General features: G+C 54.7%; 2 protein-coding genes across 5 annotated transcripts; both read left to right on the forward strand.

Annotated features, from left to right (window-relative positions):
* Nucleotides 1-603: 603 nt before the first annotated feature.
* Nucleotides 604-11048, forward strand: LAD1 (ladinin 1). Of its 2 annotated transcripts, XM_030473575.1 has the most exons (10): nucleotides 604-970; nucleotides 3922-4062; nucleotides 5114-5615; nucleotides 6022-6165; nucleotides 6894-6943; nucleotides 7805-7877; nucleotides 8221-8352; nucleotides 8701-8790; nucleotides 9573-9650; nucleotides 10016-11048. In XM_030473575.1, the coding sequence occupies exons 1-10, from the start codon at nucleotides 933-935 to the stop codon at nucleotides 10022-10024; spliced, it is 1257 nt and encodes a 418-aa protein (XP_030329435.1). In that variant the 5' UTR covers nucleotides 604-932; the 3' UTR covers nucleotides 10025-11048. The 2 variants fall into 2 exon arrangements, with proteins under 2 accessions (XP_030329435.1, XP_030329434.1); XM_030473574.1 differs by lacking the exon at nucleotides 10016-11048 and having other exon boundaries at nucleotides 9573-10008.
* Nucleotides 11049-11080: 32 nt separating this feature from the next.
* Nucleotides 11081-23026, forward strand: TNNT2 (troponin T2, cardiac type). Of its 3 annotated transcripts, XM_030473578.1 has the most exons (17): nucleotides 11081-11148; nucleotides 13672-13719; nucleotides 14473-14483; nucleotides 14608-14625; nucleotides 15417-15446; nucleotides 16169-16225; nucleotides 16777-16809; nucleotides 17278-17313; nucleotides 17586-17607; nucleotides 18520-18580; nucleotides 18707-18823; nucleotides 19153-19230; nucleotides 19346-19456; nucleotides 19794-19903; nucleotides 20300-20390; nucleotides 21410-21450; nucleotides 22743-23026. In XM_030473578.1, the coding sequence occupies exons 2-17, from the start codon at nucleotides 13682-13684 to the stop codon at nucleotides 22789-22791; spliced, it is 903 nt and encodes a 300-aa protein (XP_030329438.1). In that variant the 5' UTR covers nucleotides 11081-11148; nucleotides 13672-13681; the 3' UTR covers nucleotides 22792-23026. The 3 variants fall into 3 exon arrangements, with proteins under 3 accessions (XP_030329438.1, XP_030329437.1, XP_030329439.1); XM_030473577.1 differs by lacking the exon at nucleotides 11081-11148 and having other exon boundaries at nucleotides 13519-13719; XM_030473579.1 differs by lacking the exons at nucleotides 11081-11148; nucleotides 17278-17313 and having other exon boundaries at nucleotides 13519-13719.
* Nucleotides 23027-27724: the final 4698 nt, after the last annotated feature.

The raw sequence follows: 27724 nt of genomic DNA on the forward strand, positions 1-27724 counted from the left end.
AACGAGGCTTGGACCTGGCTCTGCTGTGTCTGGGTGCCCTTGTCACCCTGATAAAACAAAGACAGTCCCCCCATTGCCTTCACACCTGCCCTTTGAAAGAGAGCGTTGCCCTGTGTGAGCATTGGGGGGTAGAGTCTTGGGACCAGCTTAGGGGGGTGATGGATTGTGCCCAGGCATGGGATGAGCCTGAGCACACAGCTCCCCTCTGGCACAGGGCTTCAGCACCCAAAAACTGGATCCCTCCCCATGCTTCAGACACTTCCTCTGACACTTCATGGGTGCTCTCTACTGCAGTAAAGCCCATAGACATGACAGGGAAGTTGTGACGGCTCAATCTAAGTCGTCCAGAGAAGGCTGAAAGGAGCAGGACACCCTCCCATGCTCTTTGGAAAGGGCTGGACTGCACCCAGATGGAGGTGTTTTAATGACTGTTTTGGATCCCTGGGAGCCAGCCTCCTCCCACTCAGCCCAAGGTAATTCACCTCCTCCACCGGTGCTGGAGGAGTTGTTGACTGGTGGAGAGCGGCTGGTAAAACAGGTTCTCTGCAGGGAGTTGTCTCCGAAACCCTGGGAGACCTGGATGGATCGAGCCCTGAGTGCGGGTCCCCACTGGAGCCCTGGCACAACAGGCAGCGGGGAGTGAGCTGCGTTTGGGGTCACTCCTGGGCAGGGCGTCTTTCGCACGGCGCCGCTAGTAGGCAAATTACAGCCTTGCCTCTGTCAAGGTAGATAAGGAACCATGTGATGCAGCGTGGTGGTAAACGGGCTGCACGCAGGGTAAAGGTGCACAGGGAAATAACCTTGCAGCGAGTTCCTCCCTCCTCGGGGAGCAGAGGCTCGGAGCAGCGTCCATCCCTGTTGCGTCTGACAGCACCTTGGCCTTGATGCCTGCGCAAGTTTGTGGGGCTCTCTGAAACTCACGGAAAGCAGGAATGTCTTTGAGCAGAAGGAACTGGTCCGATCTCTCCAGGTAAGTGCTGTGGTTTAATGCTTAACCCTTTCTACCGGAGGGAGGGAGGGAGTGAGGGTGGGCTGCTGGCACGGTGAGCGTTGGCCAAAGGGTCTTGGGGAGGACAGGAAGAGCTGGCAGAAGGGTTTTGCTTGCAGAGGTGGTGCCAGCCCCATCCAGAGCTTGGCACTGCTGGAATTTCTTGTGGGTGAGCAAGATCAGAAGCATTCTTGTTTCTGCTGCCTGTGGAAGCTGAGCTCTGCATAGGAAAATGGCTCTGGAAATGCATCCCTGCCCCGCATTGGATGTATTTTTGTTCTGGTTTGGCTTTCTTTGGGGGACAGGCTGGCTGGGCTGTGCCTCCAGACTTGCTCTGGAGCTGGCTGTGGGGTTTTCGCTCATCCCATATCCACACAGTCCCTGGGTGTGTGTCCTGGCTCTGCTGCGGAGGTTGCAGCCTCTGCCTGCCCGACGCTGAGCAAACCCTGATTCATCTGCAGCCGCTGGATGAGCCCCGCAGCCCCGCGGCGCTGCCACTCGCTCGGTCTGTCCTCAAAAGTGATCTTGGCTCCGATGGGAACCGGGGCAGGACAGGCTCTGGGGCATCATGGTGTGAATCAGGGGCTCACATGAAGCCCGGGTAATGTGGGGATTGCTCCCGATCTCCTGTGGACCCCAGGGCAAGAACCTGCGCGGGCAGGAAGATGGTGACTCAAAAGAGCAGAAATCCCAGTTTAAGTGGATGTGATTCCAAGACTTAATTGCAAACCCCAGCACTTCGGATAAAGACACCCACAAGAGCCAGCCTGGAAAAGGGAACTGAGACCCCATTGCTCAGAGGCTGCCAGCTCACACCCTGCCTCCGTCAGGGATGGGTTGGATCCAGAGGACATCCCAGCCCCATCCAGATTCACCTCCTCTGAGCCACAGATCTGCCTGAACACAGGCCCAGCGGGGTCCTGTACCCAGGTTGTTTCACAATCCAGGAAGGCAGTTTCTCCTCTCTCATTAGATGAGACAGCATTCACTGAAACAGCATGAATGTCAGATATCTGAGCAATAATGATTAACAGAGCAGGAGAGGACAAAGCAGGGGGAGACTCACCAATCCGTTTTTATTCATCTCTATGAGTTTGAAAAAGCAAAGAGGGTGAAGAATAAATCCCTCTTTGAACAGAGGACGGGAAGGTTGGCAAAGCATAGCCTAATGGGCGGATTGTGTAATGACAAGTAACGAGAAACTGCACGTTGATAATGCCAGGTTACGTGCAGCTCGGAAGGAGCCAAGCGAACTCAAGGCAGAAAAATCTCATTTTCATTCTGAAGGAGCCTGTGCGTGCAAAAGCAAAGAAGTAACTGGCTGTCACGTGGATTTAAACTGGCGTTAGCACTCCATGCTGTCACAGCTTGAGGGACAAGAGCCCTTTAGCTGAGGCATGTGTAAGTCCCCACGCACGTGTTAACCTTGCCTGGTGTGAAGTGTCTGAGGCCAGGTTGGACACAGGGGCTTGGAGCAACCTGCTCTAGTGGAAGGTGTCCCTGCCCGTGGCAGGGGGTTGAGCTTTAACATCCCTTTCAACCCAAACCATTCCATGGTTCTGTGATTGCTGCACTGGGAGATCACACTGTGCCATGCAGATAAAGCTGTGCTGCCTTCCAGTGCAGCTGAGCTCAGCACAAATATTTACAGGGTCAGGTCCATGGAGGTGAGTAGAGCTGTAAGGACAGGGTGTCCCCTGATGGGGTGAGAGCAAGCTGGGGATGCTCACAGGCTCCCCGGGGCAGGTCCCAGCCTTCTCCATCCCCCTGATGCCAAGCACGGCATCAGAGACCACCAAGAGCCCCCCAGCAGTGGATCCGATGGCTGTTGGGGTGTGAAGGCTGCTTGGGAGTGCAAGGGGTGATGGGGATGGAGGCAGCAGAGGGAAAGGCAGCACGTTCTCTCTGGCATTGCACTGTTCCCAGACCAGCACCGTGCTCCCAGCCAGGACCGGTCCCCTCTCTGCTCTCCGTTCTGCTCTGCTGCCCCTGCCGCTCCCCTGCCTCCCCTGAGCAGGAAGAACAGAAGCTGCAAACACTCGCAGGGGGGAATGTGGTTTAATTTATGACCCAGCTTTCATTACACAGTAACTCGGGAGCCACGCCGCGAGTCACCGTGGCCCAAACAACATGAATGACACCGCAGGCCCGGACCTGCTCTGACTTTCATGTTCTTAAAAGTCAAATTCAGAGTAAACCCTGTGTCTGCATGAAGCTGGAGTGCCAGCTCCAGAGCAGGGATGCTGCGAGGGGATGGATCCTGTGCTCTGTACAGCAGGCTGTTCATGGTTGGGAGAGCTCTGCTGGGACCCCTGCATGTGTTGGCAGCTGACTGAGGATTGTAGGTGATGAACATCACTATGAAAAGCTCAAAGCAGCCAACAAAGGTATTTTCCAACACAGTTCCAGGCAGAGCTTGTCAGGAGCTGCCTTCGGCCTCTGATGCTTTTGCATCTGAGGCTTTTTGCTCAATAAAAATGAAAATGCCATCACCACAAATGACACTGGGGCTAAAGTCTTTTGCCACCAGTGGTTTCCCTTCCAGGTAATGTGGTTGAGATCTATGTGGTGGCTCTAGGGTCCTGGTCTTGCTGAGTTACATGTTAAATATCCTTGCTGGGGAAGGTTTGCTTAATGTAGGGATTCCTTTTAAATGAGTGATGATCCCTCTAATAGAGGAAATTAGGAGTTGTCAAGTGCTTGCGCTGGGAAATGCCTGCATCAGCTGGGTGAAGCGAGAGTGCTTTGTGACACTGAGCTCGTGTTGGCATCCCTCTCCCCCAGCCCTGTGCAGCAGCTGGGGAAGGCAACCTCCATCAGCCCCTCAGCCCTTCCTGAGGGTGTTTCAGTCTCCTTTCTTGGCTGGCATCGAGCCTGCAGGCTGCCCTTGCAAGACAGAGCACCACCACGTCCTTATGTTTCATCCTAAACAGCCTGGCCAGGCAGAGGACCCTTGAGGATGAAGAAGAGCAGCAAAGAGAGCGCCGGCGAAGGCACCGGAACCTGTTGTCCTCCACATCTATGGATGAAGAACCTCCCAGCCCTGTGAAAGGCACCAGCCCAGCTTCCAGCAGGTGTGTGGGGTCCTGCTCTCATCAGTCTTAATCATGATGCTGATGGCTTGCAGCTTGCTGCCTTGTTTTAATCAATCCTGAGCCAAAGCTGCTGCAATTGGTGGGACTATCTTTTGGATAAGAGAGGGCTGAGCTGTGGGAGGAGTTCAATGGGTCTTTAGGCAGTAGGGTGAGCTTTGCAGGAGGAGTACTAGGAGAGGGGTGTATTGCTGGTGGGCTCAATCATGAGCTTCAACATGTCCCATAGTACAGGGAGCTGGTGTTCCAGGATAAAGGTTGGTGCTGAGGTTGAGCTTGGGTGGGTGCTGGCCATGCTTTTGGGGGATCCTGAGTGGGTAAGAGCAGACAGGCATCCACTGCTGCAGGGCAGGTGGGCTCAGCATGCAGAGCCTATCCTCCTCTGGTCCTTGCAGTGATGTTGTATGACCTTTGCTGGGATGGGGAGGCAACCCAAGGGCTTTCCAGTGGTGTTCCCAAAGTCCCTTGCTGCAGGAAGCTGGGTTTTGGGGGTGCTCTGATATCAGGCTGCCCTTTCACAACCTGACCCACTCTCTAAATTGATCCTGGAGATGTCCAGTATGTAGATGGGGTTTGTCCACGGTGAGATCCATGCTCTAGAGGTGTTTTCTCTTTGTCTTTCAGGCGGGGTGGAGTTAGGGTGCTTGGGTTGGATATGGGTTGAATAGGGGCTGGACATGACTAATATGAACAAGATAGATAGTGAAGTTCCCCTTCCCTAGTGCTAGCACAGGCTGTGATTGCAATTCAGGAGTAAGGCAAATATCCTTGTGGATGCTGATGTCGTGGGATGAGGCTGTAGAAATGCTTAATCTCTGCCTCAAAAAGGAAAGGAAGACTTTTAATCCAAACTTGTCCTCAGAGAGCCTATAGCTGGGGTGACGGTGATGAGTGTGGCTGCAGGACCCACTCTACGGGGATGACTTCAGGTTGTTGGAGTCTTCCACCTGGGTTAACCCCACCTGCAGCATAAAAGGCAGTCCTCTGGTCCTGGGGTGCTGAGGTTTGCTCCCCATTTTGTCTCTGTCTCTAGACCTCAATCCCTGGTGAAGCCTGTGTCTGCAGAGGATGGGGAAGAGCATAAGCTCTCAGTAGTGCTGAAGACGCAAGAAGGGAGACGGACAAGGTCCCCAATGGCAGTCTCTGGAAAGCTGAGGCAGGAGAAGGAGCAGCAGGATCCAGGGGTGGGAGTGAGCCATGCGGAGGCAGAGCCACAGCCATGCACAGAGCAGGAGAGCATCCAGGCTGGACAACGGGATCGGGATGTGGCCAAGGGCAGAGGGGACCCACCAGGAGACCGACACCGGGAGCCAGCCTTGGAGAGGAAGGTGGTGGTGAGGGCACGGCTCCAGGACAAGGAGGGACAAGGTGTGGGGACTCCTCGGGAGGAGCAGAGAAGGGAGGTGCAGGAGTCGCGGGCACCGACAGAGCTGGGGGGCTGCCGGCTCCGCGAGGTCAAGATCCTGACCAGGCAAGGGAGCCGCAGCATGGAGGAGAAGACAACCTCCGTGGCGACCTCATCCCCGGACCAGCAGGTAAGCAGGGATGGCACCAACCCCTGGGGTGTGAGGTCCTGGGTGCTGCGGGGACAGCAGGGAGAGGGAGAGCCCCAAAGCACCAGGAGGGAAATGGAACCGTGGGCTTTTGGGGAAGGTTTTTGTGAAAGCTTCAAACCACGAGGTAGTGGATAGGGACCCACCACCCCCTTTCCCTCCCTTGCATGTGCTATTCTGATCACCTTCTCCAGCAAGCCCCTACTGATTGCCATCACGGTTTCATTGAAGAGGTTTTTGGGGCTTTGCCTGTCCAAGTGAGAGAGCCAAGGATTGGAGAACCCCAACCTCAAATCCTGCCTCCAAACCAGTTCCCACCCTGGATGCTCTGCTCCCCGCACCTCAGCCTTCTCTGCAGGGATGCATTGGGCATCTGCTTTTTCCTCAGCAACCACCCAGGAATCCCTCAAAGGAGGGAATACAGCTGTCTTCCACCCAAGAGGAACCTGCAGAGAAGTCAGATACTTTTCAAACTCAGGTCACCTACAGCAGCTCCATCAGACGAAGCAGCCCAAGAACTGTCTCTTTTCGGGTAAGAGCTAAAGCAAATGGGAGGAAGGCCCCTGTTAGGCAGTGGAGGATGGGCGAATGAAGGGTTGCTTTGGTCTCCAGGTTATGTTGGCAGAACCTGCTCCTAGAAGTGCATTCAAAATCCACCCTTCATCTGGGCATTGCAGTTCTGCTTCAGTTTATCTCCATTTTCATTCGCTGTATCTGACTGAAGGCCTGTGCTGATGAACAAGCCCATATTCGTATGCTTTGTGCAGGCATGGGAACTTGTGGGAAGTGATGAGAAAACAGGGAGCTCATTGTCCTCAGATTTTCCAGAGAGTCCCAGGAATGATCATTCCCCCTCTGGCATTATTAGTCTTCTCTGAGAGCACAGGATGAGAAAGAAATCCATCCTCTTTCTTGTCCCTTGTTACCTCCCTGAGAATATCTTGCGTTCTAGCCTCCCTCGAAAGATCTCTGGAATAAAGAGCTTGGAGAGGCTGGGAAAACCAAGAGCTGTTGAGATCCTCCCTGCTGTGAATCAGGGCTGACTTGCTGGCTTAGTTGAGTTTCATGTTGCTTTATTAGGAATGTTAGCACTGCGAAGTGCCTTTAGGCTGGAGAGCTTTGAGAGATGACATCAGCTCTGGTGTGGGTGAAAATGGAGCTTTCTTGAAAATGTGGGAGATGAGTCTGTGACAGTTTCTTCCGTGTTTGTCTTTGATAACCAAAGATGGCTCCAGTATCTCCTCTCCTTGTGTCTTCCAGGTCATCTCAAGAAAACAGAAAGAAGAAAGCCAAAGCCCTCTCATGAGGAGGTCAGCACCTCTCTTCATGTTACTTGGGCCTTGCTGGGCAGGAATTGTCCCCCTTTGTGTTCCAAGGGAGGAGGAGGTGATGGGACCTGGTACCAGGTAGTGAGTGCCCTGGTACAGGTCTGCTGGATGTTGATCCCTGGGGTGCCTGGCTGACTGGGCAGCGATGATTAGCAGAGGACAGGACAATGTCCAACGTGCAGCTTGTATGTGTACAAGACCCCCCCCCCCAGCTACCCCCTGCTGCCCCTTGGTTCAGGCAGTTTCTCATCAGTGCTTGTGTCTGCACAGGAGTGGTTAAGTGTGGAGTGGTGCGGCACCACAACAGGGTCCCACCCTTGGAGATATCAAAACCAACTGTACAGGTCCATGAGCACCCTGATCTACCTTTGGTGGCCACATCTCCATGGCAAGCTTTGGGCAGATGGCTTAAAAATTCTTGAGGAAGAAAGGATCAGGTGTGAATGCAGGGAGTCAATGGGATGCTCTCCCACCTCTGAATGCAGGGCAGGGGAGTGGGGTTTTACAGTACCTGGGCTTGTAACTGTGCATACTGCAGGCAAACTCACCCTGGTACTGGTGAAGATGCAGTTCAGACCTGGCAGCGGTCAAGACAGAGTAAACTGAGGAGCTCAGAGCTATTTTTCAGTGTCCAGAGTGGTCCCAGTAAGATGGTGAGACCCAGAGATCTTGGTCATCAGCAAGGAATGAGCTGCCATGGTTCACTTGGCAGATGGATGCAGGAGGAGTGCCTGAGTCAGACAGGGTCTTCTCCTGCCAAATGGAGTTCCCAAGGACCATGGGCTGAGTCCCAGGAGACCCTGAAGGGGGCTGTGTCCAACTCATTCCCCTCTTCTTCACCAGCGCAAGTATGAGGATTCCAGGTAGCAGCACCAGCATTGGGGAGAAGCTGGAGAAGTACAACTCAGCTGTGCAGGTACTGAAATCCCTTGGCATGGGAGGGATGTGTGGGAAGAGGAAGATGCATGGCCTAGAGCTGAATGGGGAAGGGAGAGTGGGACTGAGCTGCTCCAAACATGCGCTAATGGGGTTGAAGAATATGGTCCCAGGCAGAAAAAGGGATAAGCCTCCAGATTTTAGGAGCTGGGACCGGATATCTGTTGGAGAGGGTCATAGGGATGCTGCAGGGTCCTGCTGCGGGGGGCAGTGGGGCAAGCCCGTGAGCTGGTGATGGGCATGGAGGGAGCAGACCCCAATGGGCTCGGGATGTGACCCAGAAGAAGGACTTTGCTCTTTACCGCTTTACTCTCTCCTCCCAGCGCTCGGAGGTGACAAAAGCATCCCTGCCTGTTCAGAAGAGCCTCCTGCTGTCCTCGGAGGGGGTGGCGAGCAAGCGCAACTTCTTCGAGGGGAGCGCTCCCGGCAAGGCTGAGCCGCTCGCTGCCAGGAAGGTAACGCAGGAGCTCCCCAGCGGCGCCCTGTGCTGGGGCAGGCACCAGCTTCTCGGGCGCATCTTCCCCTCTTTAGATCCCGGGCGCAGTGTGATGGGAGCATGGTGCTTGCTGGGAGGTGTAGGGCTGGGCTTGGGCACCGGCTGCCACCCAGAGGGTGCTCTGGGGGTGTGCGGGTCTGTGCCGATGCGCTGGTATTTGAGGAGCTGGGATGGAGCCAAGGTGGAGGTTGATCTCTGCCCGCCGCAGATTTGCTCAGTCTCCCTTTACCCTGGGGACTGTGCCCAGTGACGTTTGTGCCATGAGAGAGCTGGTGCTGTAATCCTGGTGTCCTTCTCTGTGCCACAGGACAGCCTGAAGATCCCAGGATCAGTGACATCCCGCATTAATCTATGGATCAGCCGAGCTCAGGAGCCTGCCAAGGAGGAGAAGAGCAAGGTACCGGCTTGTGCCGACACCTCGGGCAAGAGCCCAGGCAGCCTGGCGGGACACATTCCTGTGTCTGGGGTGTTGGAGCTTATGGGTTGATGAACTGGGCTCTGTGGGGTTTAGAGACCTGTGTGTGCGCTGAGAGGTCCTGCTGCATGTGGGGTCTGGAGTGATCTGCATCCCTGCATGTATCCTAGCCCCGAAAAGTAGGGTGTCTTGTAGCTGTGGGGGCAAAGTGCTCAGCTAAGGGGACTCAGAGGTCATCACTCTGCCACCATGGGTGCTCTAGGGAGATGGACAGGAGACTCTTTGGGCTCAGGGTGGTTTCCTGTGCTTGGAAAGGAGACGCTCAGCGAGCCCTGGGAGGGGGTATCACTGTTTGCAGCAATAACACAGCAGAGTCTTCCTGGGTATGGGCCCAGGAGGGGCAGCCCCAGCCCTGCAGCCGGGGCAGACAAGCCCAGGCACCCCCAGCGCTGAGCTGCAGAGATTAGTGCTGCCCAGACGTGTCTGCGCTGGCTCGTGTCTGCCAGGGGAGGGTTTGCTCCCGAGGTCACTCCTGGATAAAAGCCTGCAGCTCCTTTATCAGTTCCTCCTGTAAGAACACCCGCTGCCTCCGTCTCTGCGGGCTGGAGCTGTGCTTGGTTTGGAGGGTTTGCCAGGGGCAGGGTCTCAGAGCTGTCTGGTTTTACCTGGGGCATGTGTGTTTCAAGGGTTGGTTAAAATCAGATTGAGGCAACACATGATGCACAGCGAAAACCTTCCTGTGCCACCTATGACTCCTTTTGCAGGACATCGGGAAAACAAACAGCCTGCCAAACCGTGATGTCTGGGTAAAGCAGCCTGGAGACACCTCTGGAGACACCAAGGTAGACACGGAGCTGCTTTGGAAGGTGGTGCATCCTCTGAGCTAGGGGCAGAGCTGAGACCATGGGCACACTGCCCACAGGGCAGATCTGAGAAACCCGGGCTATGGGGGATAGAGTGGTTGTGTGGGGCATCCAGGACCCCATGACTTGGGGAAGTTGGCAGGAGGGGACGACTGGAGACAGCTCTAATGGTGAGAAGGAGTCTGGTCTGGGAGAAGAAGGGAAAAGTGGCATGTGGTGGGATTTAGGGGATGCCTGCCTGCCCCATTCCCTGTTTGGCACAAGTATGGTCCTGGTCACAGTAGCTGCCTTTGGGGGTTTGCAGCCCCAGGCCTGGTCTCACTGTTTCTCACTTTCTTTTCCAGTTGCAATAATATCATTTGTAATAATATCAGATGATCTGGGAAAAACTGTTTTGCTCTGAGGATCAAAGCCCAGCCCTGTCCAGCAACCCACTGCCATGAGTGTTCCCCGTGCCACTTGTAGGTGCGCTCCACGTTGCCGGGGTCCTCTGCTTCAGGAAGGAAGAAGGCTGGAAAGTTATGCCTGTGCACCCAGTCCTCACTTGCTGCCTGTCCGGGAGCACCCAGGCCTGGAAGCTCCTTGCAGATGCTGGAGGCAGATTCTTGCCTTGTTTTCCCTCAGCATTTTGGTGTTTTGCTCCTAACCTCTGCCTGTGCCCCATAACTGAGCTTGCAAAGGGGCTCAACCTATGCATCTCCCTTGCAGCTGGATAATGTCGGTGGGATAGGAAGCTGCCTGGCCAAGGGAGTTTCAGCTGCGCATCCATGGACTATGCCCATCCCTGCTGTCTGGCTTGTGTGGGGTGATGTGGGGTAGGCAGATGTCAACCCTTCCCCAGGCTGTCACTGCTGGAGCGACCCAAGCTTGCAACGTCACATGTGCATTGAGTGATGCTTTGTGGAAAAAGGGTGGACCCGATGGCGCTGGTGCAGTGACTCCTTTCACTTAGATACATGGGAAGGGTGGGTGGACCATGGTCCTGTTTTGGGGGTTGCATGGAGCTGAGTGCTGTGTGCTGGATCCCTTCCCCAAACCCCATTTCCCTCTTGCCCTTCCTCCTGAGCCCATTGCCTATGGCTTTTGTGGCCCGTGGTCTTGCACCCCTTGGGCTGCTGAGCCCACCCAGCAGGGATGCAGGATAATTTCTCGAGGATGGCTTTAGGGTGCTGGCCCATAAAATGATGCTGAAATCCTTGGGCCGGGGCCATTCAGTGGGCAAGGGCTGGGCCTTGAGCAACAATTGTGGTGTTCAAATGTGGTGTGAGCCTCTACTGCTGCCCTTAGACCTGATCTTGCTTGTTGGGCTTTGGAAAGGACTTGGTTCTCTCTATGCCTTTTTTGTTTTCATAATAAAAGTTGCTCTTTCTAAGATAATCCTGGTCACCGGCTTCTGGGATGGGATGGGAGCAGTTTGCTTCCCTTCTTCTGACAAGGGGAAAGAAGGCAAAGACCCAAGACCACGTGTCCCAAGAGGGTAAAACAAGCCTGAGCCTCTTCTCTTACAGCATCTTGGGCTCGGTGCAGGGTTGGGGGCTGCGATGAAGGGTCTGGTCCTGCGCTCGCTGCCTTATCAGAACGTGACAGCTGCCTGGCTTGTGTCAGCCCCTCGGGCACTCACGTATCTCGGTCCCGAGGGTTTAAAATAGCAAATCTCTGAGGCCACACAATAGCTTGGGCTTATATGGGCTCCTGGGGGGGAAGGGGGAGCGGCAGAGGGGGCTGGGGCTGAAATAGCAGCTCACAAGTGTTGCATTCCTGCCTGGGCGCCGGGCACATTCCTGCCGGCGCTGCCCGCCCTGGGGTGGGTGCTGGAGCCCCCTTAAAGCCTCCTGCCCCCAAAGAGCATTTCCCAGACGCCCGCCAGCTCCCTGGGATCTCGCTGGCGCCCCACGGCAGAGGTAAGGCTGCGTGGGGGGCTGCCTGCTTGGGGCATAGGATGCTTAGTGGAAGGGCAGAAGTGATTTGGCTCAGGGTTAATGGTCCTCCCCAGCCAGGATGTATTTTTGCATGAAGGCATTCCCACGGATCAAGCATCCGGACTTTCTCCACGGGGTTGTATTTGCAACTTGCCCAATGCCCTTTAAACTACCCCAATGTGTGCCAAGGTGGCTTGGGAAGGATTTTGGCTGCTCTGGTTCCAGGGGATCTCACAGATCCCTGTTAACTGTGTCTCTGGAGTGGAGAGGAAGGATGTGATGCCCATATGAGAGCTGGGCCGGCCTGGCCATGGCTCGTTGGCAGCCCATAGGGTGGGTTAGAACTGGGGTGTTCCTGTGCATGGTCTGACGCTGCCAAGCAGGAAGGGAGCAGAGACGTGACCTGCACTGGAGTAAATGCTGGGAAAACAAGATTCCAAGGCTTCAATGGAAAGGTTTATCTGTTTCTGTGCAGAGGATGGACACGTATTTCCTAGAGACACCTTTTTTCTTGTGTACCCCTTCAGGTTTTGTTGCTGTTCCTCAGCAAATTCTCTGTGGGATCAAGTGATATATGAGGGAGGAGGTGAATGGAGATGTAGAAATAAGCTTTTGCAAATGCACGTTTGCACTGGCATGGCCAGGAGGGAGTCTCTGCTCTTGTGTCGTGAGAGGACAACGTGAAGTCTTGGCAGCTCAGAGGCCATATGAATTATTTGGCCAAGCTCAGGACAGCAGGACCATGCTGAGCCTGCGGGACAAGCAGGGCCAGGAACTGATGTTTGAGGGGGAGAGGAGATCAAGGGGATGGTGCTGAAGGGGGTTAGGGCCAAGCCCCAGATCTGTCCAAGGGAACAAGGATGGCAGAAGCAGGTGATGAAGCTGGGGCAGACGGGGCTGAGTTCTGACTTCATTTGTCTCCAAAAAGCACCTTCTGAGTCATTGCTCAGAAGTGAGATTTGACCACCCCTGGGTATGCAGGGGCACCCCCCCTGCAACGCAGCTTTCCCATGCTTGTGGATTCCAGTCCTGGATTCAGCATCTTGAATAGGTGACCCCGCAGCCTGTCCTACCCATCCCGGGTTATAAATGCTCAACAGATGCAGCAGGACCAGTTGTTCCCAGCAGGAGAAGGGAAGCGGAGCTGTGCTGGGAACAGGTGCTTTGGCACATGGGAGTTATTTCTAGAGCTGTATCGTGGCTGGGCTGAGGTCTTGGCATGAGCTTGAACAGTGGACAGGCTGCGCAGGGGCCTGGGCTGGTGCCCAGGGCTGCTCTGGGATGCCCAGGGCTGGTCCAGGATGCCCAGAGCTGCTCCGGGATGCCCAGGGCAGGGGCTGATCATGGCATTGGTCTGTGTAGACCTTGTGGTGGAGCACTGAGTAGAAGCTGGATGAAGTGGGACAAAGAGTGACACCCTAATCACGACTGGGAGGGGGACGGGTGTGCTGGGAAGATGAGCATGGCCATTTCTGCAGAGTTACTACCCCTATTGCTGAAGCAGGCTGTGAATTACTGCTTTTAGCTTAGCTCAGTCTCAGGACCAGGAGAGAAACATCCCTTCTGAGCCCAGATCACCCCTTTCCTGAGCACACTCTGCGCTTGGAGGGCTGGGCTGTGAGATCTCATCGGGCTCTTGTGCTGTGGCTTGTGCAGGGCTGTAAATCTGAGATAACGGGACGTCCCTGCAAAGTTTCTATATCCCAACCAAGCTAAGAATAGTCAGGAAGCCAAACGAGCTGAGCGCTGTAATTGGGTTCTTTTCCTGTGCCCTGAGCAAACACAGCACCCTGAGGCAGCTGGACATGGCTCCTGACAGCAGTTATCAGTGTTGCATGAGGCTGTGTCTAATCTCCTGCCTCCTATTTGGGGCGAGCAGTGATCCTGGGAGAGGAGGGGAGGGGGAACCTTATCTCTGTTGAGATAATGCTGTCAGAGCTGGGGACAGCTCAGAGCTCCCAGTGCTTTGGCGAGAGGCAACATCTCTGTGCTTGTGTCCCGGGTGCTGGAGGACAGGCTGTGCTTGTCCTTATCTCTGCTCCTAACCCTCACTTTTTCCAATGTGCCTTGAATTCTGCTAGATAACCAGGCATGTCAGACTCTGAAGAGGTCATCGAAGAACATGACCAGTAAGTGATGTGTTTTTAAGCAGCTTCTCTTTCTCCTTATTCCCACTTTTTCCCACAGGGTCATGGTATTGCTTAGAGGTGCCATTTGGCTCCAGCATAAAATCTCCCCACCTCGTGCCCATCTGCACCACTGCAGCTGTGGGGAGCCTTGTGTTAGGAGCTGTACCAGCACGCACATGGCAAGGGACAGCCCCAGCATTGGAAATGCTGCAATCTGAACCAGTGAGAGAGATCTGGGAAAAGCTGATGGGTTTTTTACTGCCGCATCCAGAGCATCACTCGCCAAGGCCTAAATTTGAGGGCAACTTTTGCTGGTGAGGGCTGCTGGGCCATGAAGTACACCCTGGAGAGAAGGGGCTCAATATCTGTGATACATGGTTATAGGGATTAGTCCAAACACAGCTCCTACTCCTCAGCCACCAGCAGAAAAAGTAGATCCGAATCCTCCTCTTACATTTAAATGTCATGACAGACCTGCATGTCCTGGCGATCAGCCCGAGCCCTGTGCCCAGTGTCCCCTGGGCGCTCCAAGGACAGACTGTGCATCTCCCCCAAGGTCAGGAAAGGACTTTGAGGCAAACCTGGGATGAGAGATGCCCATTTCTAGGATGAGAGGCCCTGGTCGCTCGATCATCTCAGGCTGCAAAATGATGTTGTGCTCTGGCCACTTTTGAAGTGTCAGTTGAGCGCTTTGAATGGACTGATGGACACGTGCCCCATTGTAACACCACCAATCCATGTTGTGCTTTGCAGGGAGCAGGAAGGTAAGAGGATATGGACCACCTGCAGCTGCCCGGAGGCTGAAGCAAAACAGATGATCCAAGCAACTTTAATAACCTGCATCTCTTTCCCTTCCCTCTCTCCTGTGTGCACGTGTGCTCTCTGAAGAGGAGTATGTGGAAGAAGGTAGGTGTCTCACCGGTGGTTCTAAGAACCAAGAGACAAACGCTGTTGGTTCAGTGTTTTGCTTGGGTGGGTTGTGGTGGTAAGTTCCTTGATTGGAATCACAGAATCATTAGGGTTGGAAGGGACCTCTGGAGCTCATCCAGTCCAACCCCCTGCCAAGGCAGGGCCACTGAGAGCAGGTTGCACAGGAACGTGCCCAGGTGGGTTTTGAATGTCTCCAGAGAGGGAGATTCCACAACCCCCTGATAATGGGTAACTCATGGCAGAGGAGACCATGTTCTAGATTTCTCCTCCTGAAACATCAGTAGGATCAAAACCAGCCTGAGTTTTTCTCAGGATCTCTTTTGTCTGAGTGATCCCTTGACTCAAAGCAGGGGTGGGAATGCTGGGCTCAGCGCACTCAGAGGTGTGAGCCCAGTAACTCAACGGGATCTGGAGCCTCAGCTGAATGTATATTAATGATGTTCAAGCACAAAGCTCCAACTGCCTCAGCCTGATGAAGCAGCAAAGCCCGTGGCGCACACAGACACGCTTGGGCACATCTGGGCTGTGTGTTTGGGCTGGGTTTGGGAGCTGCGTTTTGCTGAGCCTCTTGCTGCTTCAGGGCACTGCCAGGCAGCCCGGGCTGCTGCACGGCAAAGCATCCCAGACATTAAAAGCAAAGGGACATGCAAAGGGGAAAGCCCTGCAGTGCTGGAGTGCTCATCTCATGCACGCCATAGATACACTCCACAGCTTTGTGGCATCCAACTAACTTCTGCACTTATTCCTTTCCCTCCTCCCTGGCTCAGAAGAGGAAGAATGGATAGAGGAAGAAGACGGTAGTTATTGCACCTTTCTTTATTTCATCTCTCTACTGCTGCTATGAATATGTCGGTGTGTCTTTTGCCTCTCCCTGGTTGGGAAATGGTTTTCTTTCATTCTTCCACTTCTGTCTTTTAATTCTCGCACTTCCCCTTTCCTGCCGTGCTGTGCTCTGTGTATCTGCTCCTGTGTCTGTGGCTCCTCTCTTACATCTATCAACCAATGTACTCCTGGTTTGCTATCTTCTTTTCCTTTCCTTCTCTCTTGCTGGGGGACCGCAAGTCTTCCCAGGACCTGTGGGCTCCAGCATTGCTCTGACTCCAATGGAGGACTCTTGTGGGTATACTGCTCCCTCCAGTGGAAAAATGCTCAAACAATGTCATAAATAAGATCGTGAAGGTGCCGAAGGCACTTTCTCTGATGCCAGCCAGTGTTGTTCTTCGCTGGGGCTAGAGGGGAGCAATAGGAATCACCCCGCTCCCAGCCTGGGCTATAAGAGCATGATTAGCATGAGAGGGAATGAGGGACAAACCGGGAGGGGTTACGGATCTGCTGATTTGTACAAGCATGGAGAGCAGCCCTTGGGGAAAGGTTAGAGCGAAACTCTTTGCTTCTTTCTCCTGTGACTGTATCTCTACCGGGTCTCTCTCACCTGGCTCCATGCTGCAGCTGAGCTGGGGGTCTTAGGGAGCCAGCGGGAGCAATGGCTCTTGGACTCACGCTGCCCGTTATTCCACAGGGCAGGAAGAACAGGTAGAGGAAGCAGAGGAGGAGACTGAAGAAACCAAGGCAGAAGGTGAGTGGTGGCTTCGCCAGTGAGCTCCCATGGCCTGGCTGGAGCCCTGCTTTGATTTGGGGTGCCAAGCAGGGTCTGGGATGTCCCAGCATGGCCAGTAGCACAGAGGGCAGCTCTCCCCTGTATCTGTGGTTCCCAGTAAGGAGATGTCAAACCTGAGCTGGCCTTTCCTGATCTACCGAGTGCAGTGGCTCTGCAAGCATAAGGATAATGGTGTTTTCTGCTGGTCGCTGATCAGTTGGTGTCCAGCTCTCTGAAATAGTACCAAAAATTAGTTAAGCCTTTTCCATCAGGAGATCCCATAGGGATTTCCAGAGCTGGGGTCATGCTCTGGTATATCTCACCATCGAAAGAGCACGGGACTTCATGAGACCTCTTTGGAGCAGATGGGGTGGCCTGATGTGTGCCCCCATATTGTGGCTGGTGGGGCAGGCTCAGACACAGATCCCAGACATGCTCCCCGAGTGGGGCGCTGGAACCCCTCTGTGCTGGGGTGATAGGGCTGTCCTCACCCATAGGTGCTCATATTCTCCCCATTGCTTTTGAAACAGAACAAGAAGATGAAACAAAAGCAGCAGAAGAAGGTAAAGCAGGAGCAGAGGAGAGACGGTTACAGCCATTTCAGTCCTGATCCCAGTCCCCCAAGACACTGGGCCCTTGTAACAGGGTTTTGGTGTTGAATTCATTTGCTGATGGAGATATAGAAAATCTGTGGTGAATGGTGCAGAGATGCCCTGGCCCCATTCTCTGCCAGGGCTGCGGAAGCAGGGTGCTTGCAGGAGGGATGGCTTTGTGCTGTCTAGGTAAGAAATTCGCCCAAAATACAGAAGGAGAAGGTAGCACTACTTGAAACTCTGGATTCCTCTTGGAGAGGAATATCTCCTGGTCTGTCTGTGCATTAGGGATGCTCATGAGGGAATGGCTTTCTCCCCCTTCATTCTGGAGGGATGGAACTGGCTTTAGCAGAGGGGAACAGCCTGGTAGAACCACCCCACTGTGTCCCTAGGGCAGGGTGCTCGCCTCCGGCAGCCAAAGCATCGTGTTTTCCACAGGTGGAGAGGGGGACCAAGAGCAGGAGCCTGGGGAAGGTGAAGTATCCATCCTTGTTCCTCTCTGAGGCGGGAGGCACTGTCCCTTCACCTGCATAAGGAGGTTCCAAACACCTTTCTGCTCAGCCAGGAGCACCAACGTGTGCCTCTGGTTCTGGCACACAGCTCATTGTGTGCCTCTTTGCTGGAGGAGGATCCATGGGAGAGACGGGTGGCTCGGCTCAGTGTGGTGGGGTTTGGGTCAAGGTGTGAAAGCAAATGCCTCTGTGACACTGACATTGTCTTTCTCTCCTGTTCCTGGGGACCTGCAGGTGAATCAAAGCCAAAACCCAAGTAAGTGTCAATGTGTGTGAGAGCTGACCTGGGAACTGTGCCAGGGCAGAGGCTCTGTGTGATGGGCTTAGCACCACGATCCATAGAGGGCATGGGACATTGAGGCCTGAAAAGCATGAAAGCAGGGTGGGACTGGGACATGGAGAGAAAACCGACAGAAACAGGCAGATAGACACAGAATAGGAAGGGGATCCTGAGGATGAGATCTTTTGCCAGTTTTGAAGCATTTTGAGCGTTCCTTGGGGGAAGCTCAGCTGCCCTTTGGCCCCGCAGCTGGAAAAACCCTGTGTGCACCCCAGCCTGGGGTACATAGTCCATGGCACAGCCAGTGTCTTGCTTCTGCAGTGTGTGGCTGGCCATGGGTGGCACGAGGCAGGAGCTGTGAACCATTGCCAGGAACCCGCAGGTCCTCCTGGACCCCTGCGATGCTGTACTACAGGAGGCAGATCTGTCTTCAGCCACAATCTCTTCATCTTTATGTGCCCCTACCGAGCATCTCCTGCCCCTCCTCAAGCCCACAGAGGATGAGAGCGTGGTTTCCAGCTCCCTGTGCTGGATCACACTGGAGCACACAGTTCCTCTGTGCTCTGCTGGGTGAGCAGTGGGGTGGCTGCCAGCCCCAGGGTGCCTGGCAAAGGCCAAGTTGCCTGCAGCTTGCAGAGTTATTCCAGCCATGCAGGCGCCTTGGAGCGCTTCCCGGGAATGCCACAGGTCTTCTTCTGAAGCTGTCCAGCTGGCAATGTCCAGCAAGCGGCATTGCACCCCCCTGTCCTCAAAGCGTGCTCATCTGCATCCCTGGGGACTGTGAGGTTCGGAGAGGAGGGCTGGGTAGACCAGTGCCTGGATGAAAGGCACCATCCTGTCCCAAATACCGGCTGCAGACTCACCCTTCTCCTCCTCACCTTCCTGCAGGGTCTTCATGCCAAACCTGGTGCCTCCCAAAATCCCAGATGGCGAGAGACTGGATTTTGACGTAAGTAGCACACAAGATGTCACCCCTGCGAGGTGCTCCCCTCACCTCGCTCCTCCACGCTGTGCACAGCAGCTCCTGGAGGGCTTCACTCGTGGGAGCCATCACTCCTGCTTCTGTCTGGTGCAGGACATCCACCGCAAGCGCATGGAGAAGGACCTGAATGAGCTGCAGGCTCTCATTGAAGCCCACTTTGAGAGCAGGAAGAAGGAGGAAGAGGAGCTCTTGTCCCTCAAGGACAGGATTGTATGTATGCAGCCTTCCCCCAGCAGAGATTCTTCCCCCATGGCCCTGACAGAAAGACCTGAGACATCCCATGTCCCTGCTAGACAAAGCCTGAGATCTGAGCCAGATTTTGTCCCCCAGTGCCTGGGAAGCTCTTGGTCTGGCTGCTGTGATGCTGCGGTGCCTAATGGAGATGTACCTTTCCCCATGGTCACTGCTCCGCATGCTCTCTTGGGAGACATGAGAGCAGCAGCACTTCCATTGGGACTCTCAGGGATTCTGGGGTCAGGGATGTGTCCCTACGGACAGAGAGGATGCAGATTCCAAGTCAATGTCCTCTCCTTCCACAGGAAAAGCGGCGAGCGGAGAGGGCTGAGCAGCAGCGGATCCGCAGCGAGAGGGAGAAGGAGCGACAAGCCCGCATGGCCGTGAGTGTCCCCCAAGGGATGAGGCTGGGGATGGTCTTGGGCAGCACCAATGGAGAACATGGGAGCACGAGCTGTCCATGAGGTCTCTGTCCTGACCCACTTCTGACCCTGGCAGGAAGAAAGAGCTCGCAAAGAGGAAGAGGAGGCACGGAAGAAGGCTGAGGAGGAAGCGCGGAAGAAGAAAGCTTTCTCCAACATGCTGCATTTTGGAGGCTACATGCAGAAGGTGTGATCCTACCCTGGGTGGTTGCAATGCTGCCACTGGTGCTCCTGGGAAGGGCTCAGCCACGGGCTGGCCTCACAGCGCTGTTCTTGGGTCACAGCAGCAGCGAGAGGGCCAAAGTGAGCTGAGAGCTCTGCTTTGAAGATGCTGATTGGGGTCCAGCCTCACCTTATGGGACAGGGATGGGGGATGTCTTGTCCATTATTGCCAAGATTTCCTTAAGGATTTCATGTGCTTCTGGTATCCCCAAAGCTGAGCGTGTTGGGGCAGAACTGGGGATGGGGATAGAGCAAAGACTGGGCAGACTTCCTTACCTCCAATGGACTGATGGTTTCCTCAGTCAGAGAAAAAGGGTGGGAAGAAGCAAACAGAGCGGGAAAAGAAGAAGAAGATCCTCAGCGAACGGCGGAAGCCCCTGAACATCGACCACCTCAATGAGGACAAGCTGAGGTGAGCACCGGTTGTCCAGGGCAGGAGCTCTGCTTTGGGTCTCACCTCCTGGGGCAGGATCCTGGCCTGGGGCTGCAGCCCGGAGAAGAGGGTGATGGGCTGTGACACCCCACCGGGGACATGGGCTGTGTGGCTCTGCCACGCTGCTGCTGACAGCCGTAGCCATCAGAGGGAGCCACGCTCACATGCATGGGACACGCATGTCCCCATCTGTCCCAGCCTCACCTCATGGCTCTGGTCCATGCGTGGGACTGGCATTGCCGCATGGACAACACATCCCCATCTGGGCACGGAGCCTGCAGAGACCCGTCGCGGGGAGCGGGCATGACAGTGGCATCGCTGCCCTCTCCCCTGTAGTGAGCCACATCCCCTTTCTGCACTGACACCTTCCCACAGGGACAAGGCCAAGGAGCTGTGGCAAACCATCCGTGACCTGGAGGCTGAGAAGTTCGACCTGCAGGAAAAGTTCAAGCGGCAGAAATACGAGGTGAGCACAAGGTCCTTGGTGAGCTCACTTACCCTCTGTGTGCCTGGCTGCTGCTCCTGCTCCCCATCAAGGCCGTGGGGGGGGCTGTCTGACTGACCCTGCTCTCACAGGGAAGCTGCCTGCATCAGGAAAAGACTGTGCCCCCCATGTGCGTGGGGTGACAAACACCCAGCAGGCTCTGCAATGAGAGCAAAGCCACAACTGCCTCCTTTTTGGAGATTTTGTCCTCAACGGACCTGTTGAGGACAAAAACCTCAATGGAGCTGTTGGAGCAAGTCCAGAGGAGGCCACGAGGATGCTCAGGGGCTGGAGCAGCTCCCATGCAAGACAGGCTGAGGACATTGGGGCTCTTCAGCCTGGAGAAGAGAAGCTGCTTGGAGACCTCAGAACAGCTTCCAGTGTCTGAAGGGGGCTACAAGGGTGCTGGGGAAGGGCTCTACATCAGGGACTGGAGCGATAGGACAAGGGGTGATGGGTTCAAACTGACATGGGGGAAGTTCAGGTTGGATATAAGGAAGAAGTTCTTCCCTGTGAGGGTGCTGAGGCGCTGGCACAGGGTGCCCAGAGAAGCTGTGGCTGCCCCATCCCTGGCAGTGTTCAAGGCCAGGTTGGACACAGGGGCTTGGAGCAACCTGCTCTAGTGGAAGGTGTCCCTGCCCGTGGCAGGGGGTTGGAGCTGGATGAGCTTTAAGGTCCCTTCAACACGGATCAGTCTGGGATTTTGCGAGCCAGGATCAAACCAACCCTGGCAAGGCTGAGCACACAGCTACGAAATGCTGGAGGATGCGGTGGCCAGTGCAAGGGGCTGTGTGGTGGCCCTGTGACCTCCCAGCTCCTGGGGGCATGTCCTTTGCACTGCAACAGGCTTCCTGCTGTGCTGCACACCACAGCCCTGCGCTGAACCCCATGCAAGGGGAGGGAGAGCAGTGCTGAATCTGCATCTTCACCCTGTTCCCCATCCCTGGCTGGGTGCAGGGCATCCTGCCTGGCCTCACCACCCGCCTGCGTTTCTCTTGCAGATCAACGTCCTCCGAAACCGTGTTAGTGACCACCAGAAAGTGTAAGTCCCAGGGCAGGCTGAGCATCCCTGCTCCTGCCTTTCCAGCTCCCTGCTCCCCTGGCTCCTCTTCACTCCCTGTGTACCTCCTGCCCCTCTTGTACTCTCACAGAGCCACCTCCTGTCCTTCCCACTCTGCCTTTGGTCCCACTGGCACCCAGTGCTCATGGACCTGCAGGGTCCAGGGTCGTGCTGCTCTGCTCCTATCGACAGACCCCCACCATTGCCTCCCACTTCCATCAAGCGTCCCCCTGCCCCAGGCACCCCGGATGCGGATGGACCCTGGGGAAACCCCACCTCTGCATATGGAGCCTTGTGTCCTGGGGGGTCCTACCAGCCTCCAGCAGCTCCCTCCATCCCTGCAGTGGCTCTGCCCAGCACCTCAGGGAGGGTGCTGGAGATCGCGTCTTGTGTAGGAAGGGAAATCCCACGGGTTGTGGGAGCTGTGCAGCCCTGCAAGGTCAGGAGAGCCTGTCCCCCATGCCCATGTTCCCTGCACAGGACAGAGGGACCCTTTGTATTAGGGTGGAGGTGGGTGTTTAACTCCCACCCTTGGGAGCACCCTGCTGCTCTCACATCCCTGCTCTGTCACCTCATATGAGAGCTGCTCAGCCTGCCCCATATGCCAGGTAGCAGCATCTCCCGCCTGCTTACACCAAATCTCTCTTCTCTTCTGCCCCATCATGGCCTGCTACTGCAGCAAAGGGTGAGTACAGCCGCTTCCCCAGTGCGTGTGTGCTGCATGGACACTGGGGCCAGCAGTAGGGCTGAGGGAGGAGGCAATGCCAAAGACTGGCAGCCAAAGCTGTGCTGGTGACTCTCAGGATGACATGCTACAAATGCCCTTCATTGTCCACCTGAGCTTCCTCCTCCTCTTCCTCCTCCTCTTGGCTGACCTGTGCCCACAGCAGTGTCCGTTCTGATTCTGGTTAAGGAGATTGATGTGGTGGATCCTGACTAACATCATCACAGCTTCTGGTTCTTGAGAGAAGGATCCTGCAGCCGTTTTTGTCCCTCTGCCACCAGAGATCCAACTTGTTGATTCTTTTCTGAAGGATCTTTGGGAGGGAGAAATGTGGGAAGGGAATTGGGGGTCCTTAGAGACGCCTGGCAAAATGCATGAGCTTCTTCCATAGAATCCCAAAACATATGGATGCACTGACTCAGGTTCCAAGGTTTTACCTGGGGTTACTGAAGACCTTCTTCCCCACAGTGAGCATCAACTGGAGACAGCTTGTCCCTCTTTTCACAGTCACTAATGCTGTTTTACATGTGCTTTTCTGCTTCCCTTCCAGGTCAAAGGCTGCCCGTGGGAAGACCATGGTAGGCGGTCGGTGGAAATAGATGCTCAGAAGGCGAAGGCGGCTCAGCCATGGGGAGATGTGTTGCCTTTTGGTCGACCATCTGCCTTCCCCACATCGTGGAGCCGGCACCGCGCGCCCACCCACTGCACAGGGCTTGCAGGGGCCTGGCTGCAGGCGCGGCGCTGCCTGGGTGGGCAGATGCTTCACGAGGCGCCGTTTCCCATCTCCACACCCCCCGCTGATGTTGTGTCTGTAAATAAAGAGAGTGGGCAGGGGGTCAGGGTGCTGTCTCCATCCTGAAGCTTTAAGCCCAGAGGAAGCAGGCGCAGGACAGAGCAAGCGCAGCGCACACCCGCTCTCTGGGGTGCAGGAGGATGCAGCTGCCATTGAGGACCTCCTGAATACCATCCCCTTTCCTCACAGCATCTCACACCTGCAGTCCTTGGGAGGTTTTGTAACAGACCTCAGTGGTCTGGCTGCTCTTCCTGCTGCAGACCGGGGCAATCCTAGTTATGGCCACTTTAGCTCCTGCTTTTGCTGTACCAGAACCCCCTTGCTCGGATCTGAGTCAGGGCTGGCCCTGTGGGGCAGCACGGTTAGGGGCACTGCTTCCAAGCTCCTTGGTGCATGGATTAGTCATAAACCCAGCTTCCAGGCCATTATAACTCATTTTTCCACCTCTTCCTAAAGGGCCCAGACCAACTGTGTTTGCCTCCTCTGCGTGTTTCTGACAGCATGCAACAAAGGTTTGATAAAAAGTCCGTGGGGGGAGACCATTCATCTGTCCTTTCAGGTGTGCAGATCTCTTTCACCTAGCTGTAGGCATCTCTGTAGCATGATCCCACATGCAATGCCCATGGTGGCACATCAGCTGCATAATCCTGAGTTCCTCGTGCATGGATCTGGACTGTCAGCCAGCAGAAGACACTCTGCTTGCATGACCATTTCCCGGGGCGAGCTGTCCCATGCAGTTGTTAAACCTCATCTGCGAGGCGTTTCCAGAGCAGTGGGGAAGGAATGGGTGCACAGGATGGTCGATCTTCAAAGGCTTCTTGTCCCTTGGCAAGTTATTTTGTCTCCCCTCTTGCTGGGGCTGCCTGTCCTCCCCCATCCCAGACTAGGTGAGGTGCGAGCATCTTGCAGGTTTCTCCCTTGTGCTGCCTGTTGGATGATGACTTATTTTGCCTACTTCAACACATGCCATCAGGTTTTGGGCAACAAGGCTCTGGGAAGCCTCAGCTTTGGTAAGGCAGCAAGTGGAGGGCAAACAGACCTCAAAAATGAGGTGTGGAGGGATGAACTTGATGCCTTAATGGGATGTGGGAGGACCACAAGGGTGATCAGGGGCTGGAGCACCTCGCATATGGAGACAGGCTGAGAACATTGGGGCTGTTGAGCCTGGGGAAGAGAAGCTGTGTGGAGACCTCGGAGCAGCTTCCAGTGTCTGAAGGGGGCTACAAGGATGCTGGAGAGGGACTCTTTGTCAGGGACTGTAGCGATAGCACAATGGGTGATGGATTTGAACTGAAACAGGGGAATTTCAGGTTAGATGTAAGGTCCAGGGAGAGAGGAGCGCTCTGGGCACAAAGCTGTGTCTGGCTTGGAAGTAAACACCCCCTTTCCCCAGGCTCCCACCCTCAACACCTCCCCGGCAGCGCCGGTGCCCGGTGCGGCACCGCGGCCCTGCAGCCGCTCTGCCCGTCCCTGCGGGGCCGGCAGCGCCCAGGGTGGGGGTACGGAGACACTCCCTGCTTCCCACAGCGATGCCTGTCCCGGCAGCGCGCTGGATCCCCGCCAGCCTGGCTCCCGCTGCGCCGGGGCCGAAACCTGCCCTCCCCGCGCGGTGGCACAGCCGTGCCAGCAGAGCTGAGTCAGCGCCCAGCCCTGCCACCGGCCTCCCCCCCGAGCCCGCCATGCTCCGCTCGGGCAGGGCAGAGGAACCCTTTGCGAGTAATGGAATCATGGAATAGTTTGGGTTGGAGGGACCTTTAAAGCTCATCTAATCCACCCCCCCCCCCCCCGCAATGAGCAGGGACACCTTCAACTAGAGCAGGTTGCTCAGAAACACAATCAGCCTGGCCTTGAATGTCTCCAAGGATAGGGCATCCACCACCTCTCTGGGCAACCTGTGGCCCCCTCACTGTAAAGCATTTCATCCTCACATCCAGCCTGAATCTCCCCTCTTTTAGTTTAAAACCACCACCCCTCATCCTATTGCAACAGACCCTGGTAGAAAGTCTCTCCTCATCTTTCTTGTAGGCCCCTTTTAAGTACCAAAAGGGTACTCGAGTGGATGAGTTAAGACTTATCAGTGGGGGCCAGGGGCTGGCCATGCTCCTGTGCACTGGAGAGTGAGGGACCCCGGCAGCAGCTCTTGGAGGGTCGTGCAGGGTACTAACAACCTCTCAGTGCCAGGTCAGTGTGGAGATCTGCAGTGTACTAATGTCCTGCAGCACTGCAGCATGGTCTCAATGTCTCCATGGGCAGCAGAACCTCTGGATGCCAGGTCAAAGCACCAGCACCTTCTGGAGCGTGGTATGAAGGGTAGAGAGCTCTGTCCCTCCCTAGCAGGGCATCTTCCCCCCAGGAGCTATAAGGTGTAGCATCCTCCAGCATGTTGCATAGGAACAGCACCTTTCACTGCATGCCAACATCCTCCATTCTGTGGTCCTTTGAGGAGCAGTCCTCCTGGAGCACAGAACACAAAAACAGTGTCCAGTCAAGGGCAGTTCTGGTGTCTCAGCCAAAGCACCGCACAGGGATCAGGTTGAGTCCCACACAGGATGCCAGGGTCCTTTTGGCTCCTCTGCGGAGACTAAATGGTCTTTAAGGCCCCTTCCAACACAAACCATTCTATGATTCTATGAAAAAACCTGCAGAAGATGAAGCAGTACAGCCTCTGATGCTTTGCAGGTTGGGTCTAACCTGCATTTTGAAAGAGAGAAACAGGATGTAAATGTTCAATTTGGAAACACCTTCCAGACCTGTAGCTCTCATCTTCTGAGTCCCAAGCCATCGTGTTGCTGTGTGATGGGCCTCCTCAGCACCTCCCTGCAGGGCAGGTCCATTTGCTCCAGCAAGCATCTGATGTTAACAAGGGTTTTTTATGATTATTTTTAAATGCCTTATAAAACTTTAGGTTTCATTTAATATCTTAACTCTGTAAATCACTGCCTATAGCAGCTAATTCATAGGTATCAATTAATCACCTTTAATTGGTTAAAGTCACGCGCGGTTTGTGCTGATTCCACAGATGTGTTAAATCATCAATGAAGTCTTTAATGCACCGCAAGCACAGTTTAGCATCTACGCAATGGCCCATGTCCTTGAGACAAGCCCCGCTGACAAAGCAGGCAGCAATGATCTGGGATGGAAAGGAAGAGGCTTTAGCTTTTAGTTGTCTGGAAGCAGCATTTTATTGGCACTTAGTGGAAGGAAAATAAGCTTCCTGGTGATGTCTGAATCACTGCTTTTGCATGTGCTCTCATGCCCAGGTTTCTGCTGAAGTCCCTGGTGTAAACTATGCTCTTTGGTGAAGTGGCAGGAGCACTGGGATGCTGAGACCTAACAGGAGGTGGGATCAGCCCTTTGCCCAGCACTGGATCCATAAGGTACATGACTGGTAAAGGCGATGCTGAGCAGCAGAGCTGCATGGTATTACCTCTGCGGAAACCCGTAGAAGGTGGGTCTCAGAGCCACACGTTTGCAGTTTTGAGGCCAGATATCTTCAGAAAGAGACGGAGAGATGAAGTGTGAACTTGGAGGCTTTGCCTTCAGACCTGGCATGACCCATGCCTGGGAAGATCCTCATTACACAGCAATTCTCTTTGTTTGTCTTCTTGCATGAAATAAATATGCAAGAAGCTGGTCTGCTGCAGATGATTCAAGTGCACTGCCAGACCCAGGAGTGCCTGATCTGTGCGCTGAGATGCCACCACCACTTCCTAATACCAAGATGCCACCACAACTTCCTAATCATTGCTACCAGCCCGCGTGGTGCGGCTGCCTGGGTTCATGCTGATGAAGTCTGATGCTGCTGAGCAGCTCAGCACCTGCATAAAGCAAATGGGTTTTTTACCCCGCTTGCCTCTGAGGCTGAGTCTTAAACAAAGGACACAAAGGAGGAGGGAAGAGCAGCAGAGGAAGGCAACACATCCCTTATCTGACAGCTCGGAGGTTACAGCACTTGCTGGCAAGGGGGAAGATTCAAGTTCCTATCTCTCCTTGGTCTGATAGGAGATGGCTTTGAGCTCTGGTTTTCAACCCCAGCTGAGCTGCAGCCTTCAGTGCTGTCTTTATATGACGCTGATTTATAATGCCAGTGCTACAACTGATGCCTTAGATTGTGACACGGTGCAATATTGAGATCACCCCACTGACAGTGCTCTCCTGGTTTCGGAAGTGTTGTGAGCAGCTCGTCCCTTTTATCTGCACCTGTAAACAAACACAGTCACAGAGCAATAAATCTGGCTTTGATATCCTGACAAAGATGGAGCACTTTGATCCAGGGGAACTTTGATCTTTCGCTGTGAACCAGATGCTGCTGATTAGCTGTAAAAATAGAGCAATTATTCTAACTTCTCAGGTGATGCAGTGCTACACTGTGACCTGTCAGTGTGTTAGCTGTGCGCCATGCCACACCTTAAAATGAAATTGACACAACATGAAATTCAAGTCAGTTCTGTAATTCTCAAATTCTGCTGATTTTTTTGGACCAACATGTTCTGGAAAGGGAATACTTGGCTTTGGGACGTTTTCCACCTCAGAGCTTTCATTCAGGCCAGTGTTTCAAACACTTTGATATAATTGCAAGCAGAATCATCCTGGCCAAAGACCAAGAAGCATTCCTGGGTGCTGGAAGAGGTGCCCAAGGGCCCTTCCAGGAGGACAGGTCTCCTTCCTTGGGCTGAGCATCTGATGGATCTCCCCATCACCCTCCTCGGTGCCCACAGCTCCATGGATGTCACGTTGGG

Source organism: Strigops habroptila, chromosome 18 (assembly GCF_004027225.2).
Source record: "Strigops habroptila isolate Jane chromosome 18, bStrHab1.2.pri, whole genome shotgun sequence".
NCBI classification, from domain to species: Eukaryota; Metazoa; Chordata; class Aves; order Psittaciformes; family Psittacidae; genus Strigops; species Strigops habroptila.